A 16430-nucleotide genomic window follows, 5' to 3' on the forward strand; every position below is an offset into this window, starting at 1 on the left:
AACTATTCTGCTAAGAATTTCTGTTGGTTCTATTTAGCTTTGATTATCTTAATGAAGAGGATAGGTATTATTACTCATTTAAAAATTTTGCAGATGCACCTGAAGATCGAACATATCTCCTGAAGCAAAGTAGTGCTTTCCTTATTAGAAACAAGTAAATATTACAACTGTAGCGTATCTTACTATTGATAATGATATTCTTGATGGTCACAATTACGTGACTTTGTTTTCAATTATTTTGCTATTTCCGAAGGTGTGGTCAGGAAAGCTGCTAACGGAACGAGTAGCAATGAAGGTACGCGTCGAAGGAAGCCGAAAGAGTGGGGGAGGCACTCGTCGGAAATACCTCGGTGCAAAACTGGTTGGTCGGGAGTGAAGAGGCAGCTACAAAACAGTCGGAAACGCCACGTCAGAGAAAAGCTCGAGTCGAAAGGAATCCAAAACGCCTAAAAAGTGCAGTGCCTGGTGAATGCAGCAGCTACGGCAGCGCCGAAAAGGAAATGAAAACTCGGCGCAAAGCTGGCTCATCGAGCATATCACTCGCAGTATTACATAGAGCTCATCGCAGCTCACGTGACGTACGCGTTTGATCTGCTTCAGGCCGTTGTCTATTTTATGAAATATGCCACTCGTTGTCATGCTGACTTCCTCTATTATGATACTACGCACACCTTAAAACATCTCTCGACACACTCGTTTGTCTTCATAAGCCCACAGATCCTTCCCATACATGAAAAATTTGTGATTTATCTATTCTTTTTACTGTTATACTATTGTACTGCAATACTCTCTTTCAGACTGGAATACTCTCTTTCAAATTCTGAAGGTGGCAGGGTTAGAATACAGGGAGCGAAAAGCTATTTACAATTTGTATAGAACCCAGATGGCAGTTATAAGAGTCGAGGGACATGAAAGGGAAGCAGTGGTTGGGAAGGGAGTGAGACAGGGTTGTAGCCTCTCCCCGATGTTATTCAATCTCTATATTGAGCAAGCAGTGAAGGAAACAAAAGCAAAATTTGGAGTAGGTTTTAAAATCAATGGAGAAGAAATAAAAACTTTGAGGTTCGCCGATGACATTGTAATTCTGTCAGAGACAGCAAAGGACTTGGAAGAGCAGCTGAACGGAATGGACAGTGTCTTGAAAGGAGGGTACAAGATGTACATCAACAAAAGCAAAACGGGGATAGTGGAATGTAGTCGAATTAAGTCGGGAGATGCTGAGGGTATTAGATTAGGAAATAAGACACTTAAAGTAGTAAAGGAGTTTTGCTATTTGGGGAGCAAAATAACTGACGATAGTCGAAGTAGAGAAGATATAAAATGTAGACTGGCAATGGCAAGGAAAGTGTTTCTGAAGAAGAAAAATTTGTTAACATAGAGTATAGATTTAAGTGTCAGCAAGTCGTTTCTGAAAGTGTATGGAGTGTAGCCATGTATGGAAGTGAAATATGGACGATACGTAGTTTGGACAAGAAGAGAATAGAAGCTTTCGAAATGTGGTGCTGCAGAAGAATGCTGAAGATTAGATGGGTAGATCACATAACTAATGAGGAAGTATTGAATAGGATTAGGGAGAAGAGAAGTTTGTGGCACAACTTGACTAGAAGAAGGGATCGGTTGGTAGGACATGTTCTAAGGCATCAAGGGATTACCAGGTTAGTATTGGAGGGCAGCGTGGAGGGTAAAAATCGTAGAGCGAGACCAAGAGATGAATACACTAAGTAGATTCAGAAGGATGTAGGTTGCAGTAGGTACTGGGAGATGAAGAAGCTTGCACAGGATAGAGTAGCATGGAAAGCTGCATCAAACCAGTCTCAGGACTGAAGACCACAACAAACAACTATTGTGTGTTACCTTTGTACTAAAGAGATAGATAACTAAATTATACGTTGATTTGAAACACATGTTACGATTTTATCCCGACGCTTTCAAGAAAACTCTACGGCACGGAACTGCAGTGCCCACACAGATTTTATTTTTTTTTCGTGAAAAGCCCATGTACGATGTCTCTTTTAAAACTACATCGTTTCACGAAGTTAGCGTTAGTATCGTTCATAATGTCGCCGAAGCTGCTGCTAATGCCATCTTTATACCTATCGTCAATCGGATATTTATTGTGTTCGCTTTGTTTCACCTTTTTTGTGGTACATACTTGAATCCCAGTTCACTCGGCATCCTCTCCCCCTTCCGTAACTTGCTCCTTATCGACTTACTCAACTTAAACAGTTTGCTTGCACGTCCGTCATCTTTTCTGGTCAGTACTGTCACTCCTTTTTCACCATCATCAGTAAGTTTAAAGAAGTTTACAGCAAGCCGTCGCGACGGCCCCAAAAGACATTTTCCGCGACCTCCCTCCGCGCTCGTACTGCGAGGTAATAATGTGCACTTCTCTGAACTGCGACGTGGCTAAACCAAGTCATGTTATGAAGTTAGTTTTTGTTACGGCTGGGTCTGCGGTTCGCTTTGTCGAATAGTAAAAATTTATTTATTTAATCGTATGGCTAGGGTCCCCCGTCGGGCAGACCGTTCGCCAGGTGCCGGTCTTTCAATTTGACGCCACTTCGGCGACCTGAGGATGATAGGATGATGACGAGGACAGCACAACACCCAGTCCCTGGGCGGAGAAAATTCCCCGACCCAGCCGGTTCAAAATGGCTCTGAGCACTATGCGACTTAACTTCTGAGGTCATCAGTCGCCTAGAACTTAGAACTAATTAAACGTAACTAACCTAAGGACATCATACACATCCTTGCCCGAGGCAGGATTCGAACCTGCGACCGTAGCGGTCGCTCGGTTCCAGACTGTAGCGCCTAGAACCGCACGGGCACTCCGGCCGTCGACCCAGTCGGGAATCGAATCCGGGCCCAGATGATTGACTATCCGTCACGCTGACCATTCAGCTACCGAGGGATAGTAAAAATGCTTGTGACAGAGAAGTTAGTTGTGATTGCTACAAGTATGATCGTTAATAAGAAACACGAAATACGAGAATCAAAGAACCTATGCCTCTCAGCAACTAGTCATAGATTACGTTTAAGAGTTTTCCACTGCTCTCACGAGACGCTTCACCAGAACTCGAGAAATTTTTTCCATTTCTCTCGTATGTCGTTGAATCAATTTTACGGGTTCTATGATACACTGAAACCATTCTTTCAACTGGTACACACCAAGATGACGAAACACACAACTGCAAGAATATTTCTTTGCTGAGAAAAATAAAAGGAAAATTTTGAAACTTCTTGACATATTAAAGCTGTATGCCGGACAGGGACTGGAACTCTGAACCCTGCCTTTCGCGGGCACTACCATTACCTACTGAGGAAAGCACACTGCCGATTTCCGTCCTCCTTTATATCTAATCTGAACTGTACTCCACCTCTAATGACCACGTCGTCGACGGTAAGTTAAGCCCTAATCCTTCTTCTTTTCCCTTCCTTCTCTCTCCTCCTGGTTCTATACTACTTTATGTGACGCACCCGTTAATGCCCTAGAGGTGGATATCGGGATAATTATTGCGATAACGCCACGGCCAATTCTCTCGCCCGAGATGTTACCCCGCCTCTTAATGACCTCGCTGTCGAAGAGACTTTATGCCCTGCCGTTTTTGCTTCTTATCAACAGGTCTCTATAGAGATACCAGGTACTCGCCATCGCCAGAGCAAGACAATTAGAGCAGCTATTCAATCGTGTATTTGTGTCGGAGGACAGTGTAGAACAATAGTAACGAGAGAAAAAAGGACTGAAATTGTCTTCTGTATCTATTCTTTTTTCTCTCTTTGCTTTGGAGACAGGTGAAGGGGGGAGTACGAGAGAGAAATGGTCTACACAGTGGATAACCATGTCATTAAAAGTTGCCTGGGTCGGGAATACTGATTTGCAGAATCCTTCTGTTGTCAGCATTCATCTCTCGTCACTAATGAACGTCTAGTTGATATCACCCCCACTGTAAGAAAGTAATTTTTCGTGTGGTCTGTAGCGAGGTCGCTGGAGATGGAGCACTATTTATGTAATTATTACACACAGAGAACTTCAGAAGGATAAGCGTGGGCGGAGGAATCGGTCGTTCTCGTTGCGACAACCGTACCGAAGTTCTCATAAGTCCATGTTAAACGCAAAAGGCTTGGGATTTCAGTACCACTTCTTCCGCAATAAACAGTAAAATCAGTTTTACAGGGCAATTTGAATCTGTACTTACTTGATAATGAGTATCATGTACCTGATAGGAGAGTCGAGGGCGTGCTGAAAAGTAATGCCTTCTTATGTGAAAACTCTTAAAACTTTTGAAATAGAACACCTTTATTCTTCATGTCTACATAACTGTTTCTAAACAGACCAGTTTGGTGATACCGTCACTGAAGAATGTTTGACTTTGTTGGTGCAGCCACAATATCTGCATGCGGTACTCCATCACTATCAAATTGATGTGCCCGAAGGTGTTCTTTAAGTTTTGGAAACAGATGCAAATCGGATGGGCGAAATGGGAACTCTATATAAGATGATCGTGACAGTGAACCGAAGGCGTCAGATTGTTGCATATGTCGCAGCGCTCGTATGTGGTCTGGCACTGTCGTGCTGCAGGAGAAGGTGTTCCATGTGTGGACGAACTCTTCGAATTCGAAACTCGAATACAGAATGCTGTTTGTCAAGCATCAACATAGTTGCGTTACACGCCGGCATGTAACAGGCCACCATTTGGAGCCCTCTAGCGGCAGAGTGCTGCAAATCTGTAGGAATGAAGAATAAAGATGCGGAACGTTAATAAGGTTTTGTCTTATTTAAAAACCATTTCGAGTTTTCACATAAAAAATTCGTTGACATTACTTTTCAGCACGCCTTCGTATATACTGTTCCCGGGAACAGGTGATGTGCCTCGGCGCTCATTGTAACTTGATCCAGTTATTTCTTCGCAACTCCCACGAAAGCTGCATGTGAGCGACTGTAGCAGTCAGTTTGTACGGTTCTTTGTTACTGTAACGTTCTCACGCAACCTGTACCAGTCGAGAAGAGTTCACGCCAGTCGTACTCAATGCGGTCTGATGCGCTGCCTCTGATTCTCGTGCAGTATAGGGCTCTAATGTTACATATCCCCTCGTATCAAAATGTTCGTAGATGTACAGAAAGTAAATAGCCTACGTCGGGCAAACTATTCTAGCATTGTCAACGCTCATATAATTTCATAAAGGTAGAAACATTCTTTTAGCAGGTAAATGTTACTTACCTTTCTGTGGCTGTCTCGTTATCAAGGATGTCAGTTTCTGTTTATGCTTTCCAACGAATAGGTGCAAGGTTTTTTGTTTCAGTAAAAGTCACTGGAATATTGTTGCTTTTTGATATCATCAGTATTTTTTCAGAAATTCTTGACACTTTCTACAACACCAATTGTTAAGTACATGCATTGTGCAGCATTTCAACATAACAAAAAAACTTGTTAGTTACATTGACAAATCTCGACGACAACTGAAACTATTATGGAGCGTTTGAAGCCTAAGATTTGTGTAAGTAATACATACCTAGCTTCCGGATCCTTATAGAACAGGACGTACTTCAAATGAATCTTTCTTTACTGAAATTACTTTTCGGGTATAATTTACATAACATCTCTGGGAAATAATTATTTGCATAAAGCTTTATGCCCCTAATAATAATGGAGGTTGCAAATTTTGGCAGTATATATAAAAACTATCAGCTTCTTGTCTTTCTATAATTGCTGATTGAATTATCAATAATATAACTAGAAAAATTAAAATTGAAAACAGAAATTTATGTGCATGAAAACTAAAGCATAAAAATATTAGCTTCGCTGTAAAGTAGTTTTTGACTCACTTAAGTTAACAATTGTGATAACTAATTTCATGGTTCAAGATCGATGTTGCTAAATGGATCGATACGAAAAATGAAATTATATTATCAGAAAAATGGTGCTTTTGTGATCCAATATATGAAGAATTATTTTTGGATGTGGAATATATAATTTAAATATAAAAATTAACTCAAGTCAGGTCTAAATTTATACGGAATCGAACATTTCAACTGAAGTATGAAAGTTCTGAGAAGACGAGATTCATTACAGGACGCGTCAATATTTTGTTATGAATATGTTTCGTATATATCACCGTTTTCAGTTTCTTTCACTGCTTCGTCCACCTGTCTGACCGAAGTGGATCACTTCATTTCATAGCCGAGTAATGAATACTAATAACATGCTATTGCTTTTCAATGTTTCGTAAGCAATTAGTGCCAATTCCAGTTTGCGGATGAAGCAAGTCGCTATCTGATTACATTTCTGTGCGACTCCATAGTAAATCATAGGCACAGCGTATCAGGTTGTTACTGCGAAGCCTCAACATCAGTAGAGTTGTGAGTCAACTGCGAGCCTCCAGCGGCCACTCCCCATACCAGGTCACAATCTTATCAGCAGCAAGCCGGACATCGTACATTTTTCCTGTGACAACACTTTGTCGTAAATAACTGCGTCACCGGCAAACACTCGGCTAAGTCGTCAAACAACAGGTCCTAAACGGCAGACACCCTATGACTAAAGGCGGAGGAACTGCACTCTCTTAGAAGGGACCTATTGCCGATAATAGTGTTACCAAAAGAACCCTGACAATACCTGGAAACCAGCACACGCCTCTTACCTCGCGAGTGCCATGATGCCTACCAATTGTCAACAGGCGGGAATCAGGTGTATGCGAATGTGACCAGAAAGAATTTGTTCATCATAGCAAACGAGGGGAAAAAATGATATATTAGAACTATTACTGTGATATGAAGAGCATACAATGTTGTGTTATTAGTGACACTAAGCTTCTGTTAATTGTCTGTCGCTTAGTGTGGAGAAATCATGCGTTTACAGATTAAATTATACTACCTAAAACTGATTAACTAACTCCGTTCGAACAGGCCTCGGACGGCCCAACGGTACCGACCGACCGCCGCATCATCCTCCGCCGATGGCGTTACCATATGTGTGTGGTCAGCACACCGCCTTCCCGGCCATTGTCAGTTTTCGTGACCCGAGCAGAGTGTACCCCGCTTGCCAACAGCGCTCGGAAGAACTGCTTTTCCTGCAATTCGATTTGCATGGTCATTCCATTTTAAATCGCCTCGTACGCATACTCGTAGATATTTTATCGAAGTAACTGCGTCCAGTGATTATTCTGCAATCGCATAGTGATAGAGTAAGGTGTCTTTCTGTCTATATATTCGCAATACGTTTCATTTGTTTATGTTGAGGGACAACTGCCATTCTCTGCACAAAGTGTCACTCTTCTGCAGGTCTTCGTGCATATCACTACAATTTTCCAGCATTGCGTCTTCTCTGTATACAACACCTTCATCCGCGCAAATCCTCATGGAACTTGCCTGTTATACCATTTGTGGAAAGCAATGAACATAGAACACTCCATTGGGGTCCGCCCGAGGTCACTTTTACGTCTGAAGACGTCTCTCCATTGAGAATGAGATGCTTGTCTGTCTATTGGGAACTCTTCAATCCAATCACACAGTCTGAAGTTCATGTATCGCTGAAGCTACTAAGTGGCTACTGTCACTAAATGGCAGTTATCTACGTATACATCGTGCTCAGCAAACCATTCTGAAGTGCATGGCAGAGGGTACTTCCGATACTACCACGTATTAGGGTTTCTACCTTTTCCATCCGCGTATGGAGCGCGGTAAGTATGACTGCTTAAACATCTCTGTGCGTGCTGTTATTGGTCTAGTGTTCGCGGTTCATGCCGTGACGGTACTTAGGGATCAGTAGTATATTCCTAGATTTCTCATTTAGCTGTGATCCTTGGAACTCTGAACTAGGCTTTCGTGGGACAGTAGGCCTCTACGTCTAAGCGTTTGCCTGTTCAGATTGTTAAGTAGTTCCGTAACGCTATTCCATGGTTAAAACAAACCAGTAGCCATTTCTGCTGCACAAATATGAAACGCTTGTTACGGAGCATCTCGAATAGCTCCCACAAGTGTGTTATGTCTCTCTACAATGAACTAGCCATTTCGAATCATAATGGTCATCATAGAATCATAATGGTCTGCAGAATTTGGTTGATAAACTAATATGGAGGAACTGACACATCACCAGATCTTGTGCTAAACTACAGACCTCTCCGCAGTGCGTTATGGAGCTAGTGAGTAAGACTCTCTTGAGGGTAAATCGCATGTCAGATACATTGTCGTATTTCAGTAACAGTGACAAACATCTTCCTTATTTTTCCTTTTCTATTTTTCCATCTACTTCTATGAATCATTTTTTACTGTATTAGTTCTTTATTATTGTTATTAGATTTATTTCATTTGTAATATTAGGTAGAGTGTAGTTTTAGGGGATAAATTATCAATAGTTGATTAAGTGCCATATATTTCTCACAAGAAACAAATACAGATTAATCCACACTGCTGGAATGGTGTTCCGCCGACATGGAACGAGATCACAACAATATAACAGATACTTCTACGTCTGCATGACTACTTTGCACTTCACACTCAAGTGTTTGGGAGAGCGTTTATAAAACTACTTTCAGACTGTGCTCTCGAGCGACACGTGAGAAAGATGAATACCTAAATCTTTCCAAGCGGGCTCTGGTTTCTCCTATTTTATTACGATGATAATTTATCCCTATGTAAGTGGGCGACAGCAAAATACTTCTGCATTCGGAGGAGGAAGTTGCTGAAAAATTTCGCGGAAACATCTCGCCGCAACGAAAACCGCCTTTGTTTTAACGATTGCCTCTCCAGCTGTGACAGCCGTGACGGTCTCTTCCCTATCTTCGCAGTGATAGAAAAAGAAGTAAACTTCTTTGAATTTTTTGGATTTCCTCCGCCAGTTCTGTCAGGTAACGATCCCACATAGCGCAGCATCATTCCAAGAGAGAACGCGTCAAGCACAGTGTGGACAGTCTTTTTAGCAGATTTGATGCACCTTCTAAGCGTTCTGCCAATGTAATGCCGTCCTTGTTCCACGTCCCCCACAAACTTTTCTGTGTGATGGGTCCAATTTAAGTTGTTCGAAATTTTTCTCCCTAGGTATCTACTTGGATCAACAACATTTAAATTTGTATGATTTATCGTGTAACCGAAATGTAACAGCCTTTTTTAGCACTCATGTAGAGGACCTCACACTCCCTATTGTTTATGTCCAGTTGCCACCTTTCGCACCATACAAGTATCTTGTTTAAGTCATTTTGATCTAATGATGATTTTACTAGACGGTAAGCGACTGCATAATCTAATCCGGCTGTTCAGATTGTCTCCTAAATCGTTTGTGTAGATGAACAACAGTAAGTTTGCAATACTTCCTTGGGGAACCTTAGATATCACTTCTGTTTCATTTGACGACTTCCCGTCAGTTACTCCGAAGTGTTACCTTTCTGGCAGAAAGTCGGCAATCCAGCGCGCAGAAGCCACTTGTGAGGAACGTTGCCAAAAGCCTTCTGGAAATCTAGAAATAAGCAATCAACTTGGGATCTCCAGTCGACAGCACTAACTACTTCCTGTGAGTAAAGAGTCTACTGTGTTTCACAAGCACGATATTTTCTAAATCCTTGGTGATTATGTGTCAATAGACAGTTTTGTTCGAGGTATTTCATTATTTTGGATCACAGTGTGCGTTCCTAAATGCGCAAGAAAATAACAACAAAAATATGTATGAATTCTGTGTGTGTGTTTTCTGTATCTTCTCCTTAACCACTGGATCGATTTCAACCAAACCTGGTACATGTATGCTTTAGTGTCAGGCGACAATCGCTGTCGGGGTAAGAGCCATCTACCTGTCAAAGGGGTACAAGTGGGGGTGAAAAAAGAAAAGCGTGGACCGCTACACAAGATTTCCCACACTTCATTCATCCAGTATTTGAGAATGAGAACACCTAGCGACTTGCAACAGACTTAACACGTAATTTCAAACGTTTACCATTTTTTTTCTCACTGACAACCCCCTCACTGTCAAGACCTACAAAATGAAGAAAGGGAAAAATTTATCGCGTACTACTTTTCCGCTGTCATGCTGCAGAATTACCACATGAGGCATGATGTTATAATTTGTTACTTCTTTACTACTAACTGTTCAAATGGCTCTAAGCACTATGGTACTTAGAACCCTAGACTACATAAACCTAACCAACCTAAGGACATCACACACATCCATGCCTGAGGCAGGATTTGAACCTGCGACCGTCGCAGCAGCGCCTAGAACTGCTCGGCCACATCGGCCGGCTGCTAACTGTATTGACGACATATTTTGCAAACAGTATGGACATGTACCACTGAATGAAAATGGAAAATTATATCATTGTACGACACATACTTTAGGAGATATGACGTCATGAACAATGAAATGCGGGAAAAACTGTTGCGTCATGCCTGACGTTTAAATTTACTACTTCTTTGGTGCTAAGTCTGTCAGCAATAAATTTCGCGACGGTATCGACAAACGATGCTGAATGTAGCTATATCATTGTACCACACATAATTCAGTAGGTATAACGTTATAAACACTAAGCGCAAGGCCAGACGTTGCGTGGTGCAGGTGTGAAAGCACGGCTATAAACAGATGCCTGGACAACGCCGGGTTTCTCCGCTAGTAAATATATAAAACTGTAGATGAGCCAAGTGACATATGTGATAATCTACTGTCGTGTCTGTTTTTACAGCTGAAGCTGGTGGACGTGGAGCGCGTGGAGTGGATCAACCGTAAGAGCTACAGCACGGTGGCGCTCGAGTTGGGTCCCAGGGACGGCCGTCTGCTGCTACGGGCCCCCGACGGACTCGAGGACTGGTTCGAGCTGCTAGAGGTGCGTATTCCGTGCTGCTCTCTAGTTCAGAGTCGGAGTTGCTGTGCTCTCTATGCCTCGTACTCACACCTATTACTCTTACTCTTCCTCCGTTGATGATCAGAAACAGTCCGAAAAGCTTGTAAAGGCGTTGCAGGCGAGGCTGTGCTGAGAAATCGTTATTAAGAAAAACATTGGTATGTTGCGCCATTTCCGATTTGCTTATAATTGAAGTTAGCCAGTGAGGTAGTTGCGCGGGCAAATTGAAGCAGCCTGCCGGAGACAGTGCCCCAAAAGTGTTCCTCGTTTGGTTTCCTCAAACAGAACAAACGTAGCTTTTGCTCACCTAGCTTAAATTTATCACTCCCGAAAAAGGCACATTTTAACTGGTAATGAGCATTTCAACAAGTGATAACTCACAGACCGAAAACTGCCTGTGCACTATCTCATTTTAGGGGGTGCAATTGCTTGAATTAGCGAGCGCGACGATCTGATTGGCTAATTTCAATGCCAAATTACTCGGAAATGGCGCAACGCGTCGAATTTTGTTTCTCAAAAATTATTTCTGAGCACAACGTGTCCTGTAACGCAGTTACATGATTTTCAGACTGTTTTTGACTACCCTGTCTGACTACGATACTTGTTTTCCACTTCACGACGAGAATCTGTCGTTTCAGAGGAGTAACTTGATTTAGACGCTCACTCCCTCTTTACCTCCCCTCATCCCATCTTTTTGAGGTGGTAGAAGAGTCATATTGAGACATCACTGAGCAGAACTCGAAATATTCCAGCGACACATGCCACTCTGACATGTGTTCAGCAGCTTTGAAGGTTAGATGTCCTAGCGATGATCAGTACGGATCTTGGGGCACGTATAATGTTCACTAAACCATTTGGACGCTCTATGGGAGCGATGAGGCCGTATAATGTCCAGGTGAATCGAAACTACAGGACTCTTCCGAGCTCATGTACACCAACAAATGTTTGCACACGAACCCTTTTGTGAATTTTGACGGAGGGACAATGACAGAAGAAGAACGTAAGAATTCCCCACAATTAGCTGTCATTACGGCCTGAAATGTATTCTTCTGTGGGCGGGTACCAAATTGTAACGCACCTCATCAGCCGAAGAGACCTTCTTACATGCGTCTGGCGTTGCAGTGGTATTCCTGCACCAGTCCTAATTTCTATGTCCTGTGACGTGCGGCTGGTAAAACTACTACTGGAGGAAGGGGATTCAGTACGACTTAGCAACGAAATATTTCTGTATGTTATGGGTGCTAAAATACTGTTTTCTTTAATTATTTAGCCGACGATGTGTTTGTGGCATATGCAGCTCGCTGTATATTGTGATAGTTTCAATTAGCCGATGTTGACACCAGTCATTCAAACGGTGTTGACCACAGTATCGGCTGCGATTTAAGGATAGGTTTATCGCTCGCTTTGTCTCTTCCCTACTGGTCAATGAATAGAGGAATGGCCGCACTACTCCATAGACACGTGGAGATTCCCTGTGTTGTCCAGCCTCGATGTCGCGTTTTTCACTTAGACGATCAGTAAGGATGCTGACGGGACCTTAGTCATGTGTCACACCGAACCATTTCATTCGCTTGAGCACTATCTACTGAACATAGCAGCTTCTTTCCGCCCAATTTCTCTACACTTTAAAAGCAGACGCATATTATTTTTACTCCTTAAATCACGTGCAAAGAATTATTCGACAGTCCTTGAGGCCCTTGCGATATCACCGCTTTTCTCCCAACTCGTTTGAGAATTCGCTTTACTTTCCGTAGGGTGTTTCCCTTTATCTGTCGTCTTTAATGTGGATTTAAGAACAGAAATTAGTGGAGTTTTTGGAAAGGACTGCTGCTTTATTTTTGTTATGAAGAAAAATGTTATTCGAAAGTTTCGAGTCGAACTAACGCTGTCGTTAGTATCTAGCATCGCATTCAGATACATGAAATTCTTCTACGAAGATGATACTATTCCATTTTTTTTTATTGTGGCTGTAGGGAATTTTATAGCTAGGTAGAACGAAGCACACCATATTGGAACATCACGTGACAGCTGTATGCAGTAACACAGTGCTGAATTATGTAAGAGTTGACTAGTGCGGTTGTCAAATTATGGGTAACGTTTACTGAAAAAAGTCAAAACATGTAATGTTACAGCTCGTGGTCGTGCGGTAGCGTTCTCGCTTCCCACACCCGGGTTCCCGGGTTCGATTCCCGGCGGGGTCAGGGATTTTCTCTGCCTCGTGATGACTGGGTGTTGGGTGATGTCCTTAGGTTAGTTAGGTTTAAGTAGTTCTAAGTTCTAGGGGACTGATGACCATCGATGTTTAAGTCCCATAGTACTCAGAGCCATTTGAACCATTTTTTTTTTTTTTAATGTTAGTCAATAAACACTCTGTAATTATATATAAGCCTTGTGATATCCGTACCGTTACAGTCTGGGCGAAGAAGACTTTGTAGATTTGTTCCTCACTAGCAACACCACTTTACGGTATAGCTCAGGTTCAGCGCTTTCAGCTGGAGCAAAAATTTCAGAGTTGGGTGCCATCGTGGAGCTTATCACACCGCTCACGTATCTGCCACAGGAACATTCGTCGAAAAAGCACGCGGATTTTTGCGCTGTATTTACGTATTACACAATGTGGCGGGTTAAAAACAAATCTGCAGTGAGCAGTATGGAAGTACACTAAGAACTTAACATCTTGTTAACATCGAAGATCTTAGAGATGAAGCAGAAGGTAAGTGGCACGAGAACGGAAAGAAGAACCGGCCGTGACTTCGTCGGAAGAACTGTTCTAACATTCGCCTAAAGACAGTTGGTGAAACGGAAACAAAGATCATCATGGACGAATTGGAACTTGAGCCACACTCATGGTGAATAAGAATTACGTAACTAGAGTACATCATTCGACGAACTTCTGTGCAAGCTTCCAAGAGACGAGCTACGAAATTCTGCCATCTGTGAGCTCAGGAATGCAGCTGGCTGGCTCTTCCGTTCAGATTTCGCGGCGGATAGTTGTGGTGCAAAGATTCCCGCAATGTCCGCCAACGCTCCTGGTGAGTCAGGCGTGCGCTGCGGCGCTGCGGTTATCCTTATGAGGGGGACGGTCCCTGCAGCTATGGTTCCTGCACCTCAACTAGCTGCTTCCGTCCGGCTGCATTTCAGAAGAATCGAAGCCGGAACGCGTAGGCTCTGCCAACCGGTACAGTCTGAAGTTTACCACATCTCCTACCGACGATCGTTGACGCCCAGTTCGGAAGTCCTTGCCAGATTCCATATGTAACGTCCTACTTCGTAGCAACCTGCCTACTATACATGGTGGTCCATTGATCGTGACTGGGCCAAATATCTCACGAAATGAGCATCAAACGAAAAAACTACATAGAACGAAACTTGTCTAGCTTGAAGGGGGAAACCAGATAGGTCAAACGGATATCAACTGCGTTTTTTTAAAATAAGAACCCCCATTTTTTATTACATATTCGTGTAGTATGTAAACAAATATGAATATTTTAGTTGGACCACTTTTTTCGCCATCGAGCGGGGCAAACATAGCGCCATCTGGTTTCCCCCTTCAAGCTAGACAAGTTTCGTTCTTCGTAGTTATTTCGTTTGTCGCTTATTTCGTGAGATATTTGGGCCGGTCACGATCAATGGACCACCCTGTAGTTACTCATAATTTTTTATTTTTTTCTTTTCTTTTCGCTAGCCACTGCCTTGGGTTTTATTATAGGCACAGTATTTCTCTTCTTTCAGCTCATTACTAGGACTGGTTAATGTAAAGTAGTCCTTTTTCTGATAGGGTTGTTGCTGTACAGCGCCACTGCCGCTAGAAACTTTCACCAGAATAAAAAACAGCCGACATTTCGAGTGGAGGGTATTTTAAATAAAAATTAACGAGAACAGCAGTCTGATAGTGAACCTGAGACCACTAACGACGCTATTTGTCCTTTATAAACAACGTTATTATTATGTGGCACGTCGGTATTTTTCTGTACGAATCAACCTTACATTTACAGGGGACATGCTAATATTTGTGAATATTGTACCACAACGATTTCAAGTGAAAAAAAGTCATTTGTTTTTGTCACCAAGTACAACAGTTCCACGACCGAAATGAACGTAGATAATTCCTATTTTGGAAATCGGTTATCGTTAACTGCTTATTTATGTTAATACACTCTAAGACGAAAAACGACGCACCACGAAGGAATTATGCAAATTGGTCGCGAACTGCTATTCGTACAGGTGTCGACGGAAAATGAAAAACTGTAAACTTTGGCTGCCGAGGGATGAACGTGTGGCGGTGTAAGAAAATTTCACAGCCCAGCTGACACTTATGGCGGCCAGCCGCTGTAGCCGAGCGGTTCTAGGTGCTTCAGTCTGGGTCCGCGCTACCGCTACGGTAGCAGGTTCGAATCCTGCCTCGGGCATGGATGTGTGTGATATCCTTAGGTTAGTTAGGTTTAAGTAGTTCTAAGTTCTATGGGACTGATTATCTCAGATGTTAAGTCTCATAGTGCTCAGAGCCATTTGAACCATTTGACACTTCTAGCGAATAGAAGACATGTCGAAACCAGGGCATAAAATCTTTGCGAATTTCATTCCGTTTACTCAGACAGTAATTATGCGTCGAAGACAGGCACTTGAACAATATACACAGCATTCGGGAGAGGACGTATAGTTGGGCTCAAAGAAGCCAGTCGGAGTAATCGGTGAATCATTCGACATTTGTATTGGGGTGATGCCACTATTCGACGATGTCGGCAGGAATGGTTGAACCATGGCCGAAAACGGCGTCAAGAAGGAAGCGGTCGACCTATAGAGACGAGAAGGTGAGGACAGAGCAATCGTCAGAGGGGCCCTCAGAGCCCCGGATTCGTCATTGTGATTGATCCGGTGTGCAACTGGTGCATCAGTGACCCCAGGGACCATTAATAGGCGCCTCAAAGATAGGCGGCTGATATAATGGCGGCCCTTGTCCTGAATACCGTTGGCCTCTGTACACCAATAAGCCTGTTTACAGTGGTGCCGCGCACATTCGGCCTGGAATCTCATTGAATGGAGTAGAATTGTCTTCAGTGATGAGTCCCGCTTCAAACTCAGCCCCGATGAGCAGGGAAGGAGGACAGCGGTGTACCAGTGTGACTGTCACACGCCATATGGCCCGCATCGAGGAGTTATGGCCCAGGTTGCCATTTCATTTCATAGCAGGATCTCTTTGGTTGTCATCGCGACACCCTTACAGAACAGCAGTACGTCGACGATATTCTACACTCGATTCGTTGCCGTTCATGGCAAGCCATCGTGGGCCTACATTTGAACAAGGTAATGTCCGCCCACACACAACGAGAGTTTCTACTACTTGTCTTCGTGATTGCCAAACCCTACCTTGGCAAGCAACGTCCCCGGATCTCTCTCCAATTGAGAACGCTTGGAGTATTATGGGCAAGGCCCTCCAAATCGAAACTCTAGCGATCTAACGCTCCAGTTGGTCAAAATTTGGCACAATGGCCCTCAAGAGGACATCAGACAATTCTACCAACCAGTATCAAGCTGAATAGCTGCTTGCATAGGGGCCAGAGGTGGACCAGCGCGTTATTGACTTTCTCTCTTTGTGAATCTGTTCCTCTTGA

General features: G+C 43.0%; 1 protein-coding gene across 1 annotated transcript in view; it reads left to right on the plus strand.

Annotated features, from left to right (window-relative positions):
- Nucleotides 1–16430, plus strand: part of LOC126259510 (uncharacterized) — a 192293-nt gene that overhangs the window by 148427 nt on the left and 27436 nt on the right. The window contains exon 3 of the mRNA XM_049956363.1: nt 10660–10800. Coding sequence (XP_049812320.1) covers nt 10660–10800 — 141 coding nt within the window. The remainder of the gene's footprint in view (nt 1–10659; nt 10801–16430) is intronic.

The sequence above is a fragment of the Schistocerca nitens genome, chromosome 5 (genome assembly GCF_023898315.1).
Source record: "Schistocerca nitens isolate TAMUIC-IGC-003100 chromosome 5, iqSchNite1.1, whole genome shotgun sequence".
Taxonomy (NCBI): domain Eukaryota; kingdom Metazoa; phylum Arthropoda; class Insecta; order Orthoptera; family Acrididae; genus Schistocerca; species Schistocerca nitens.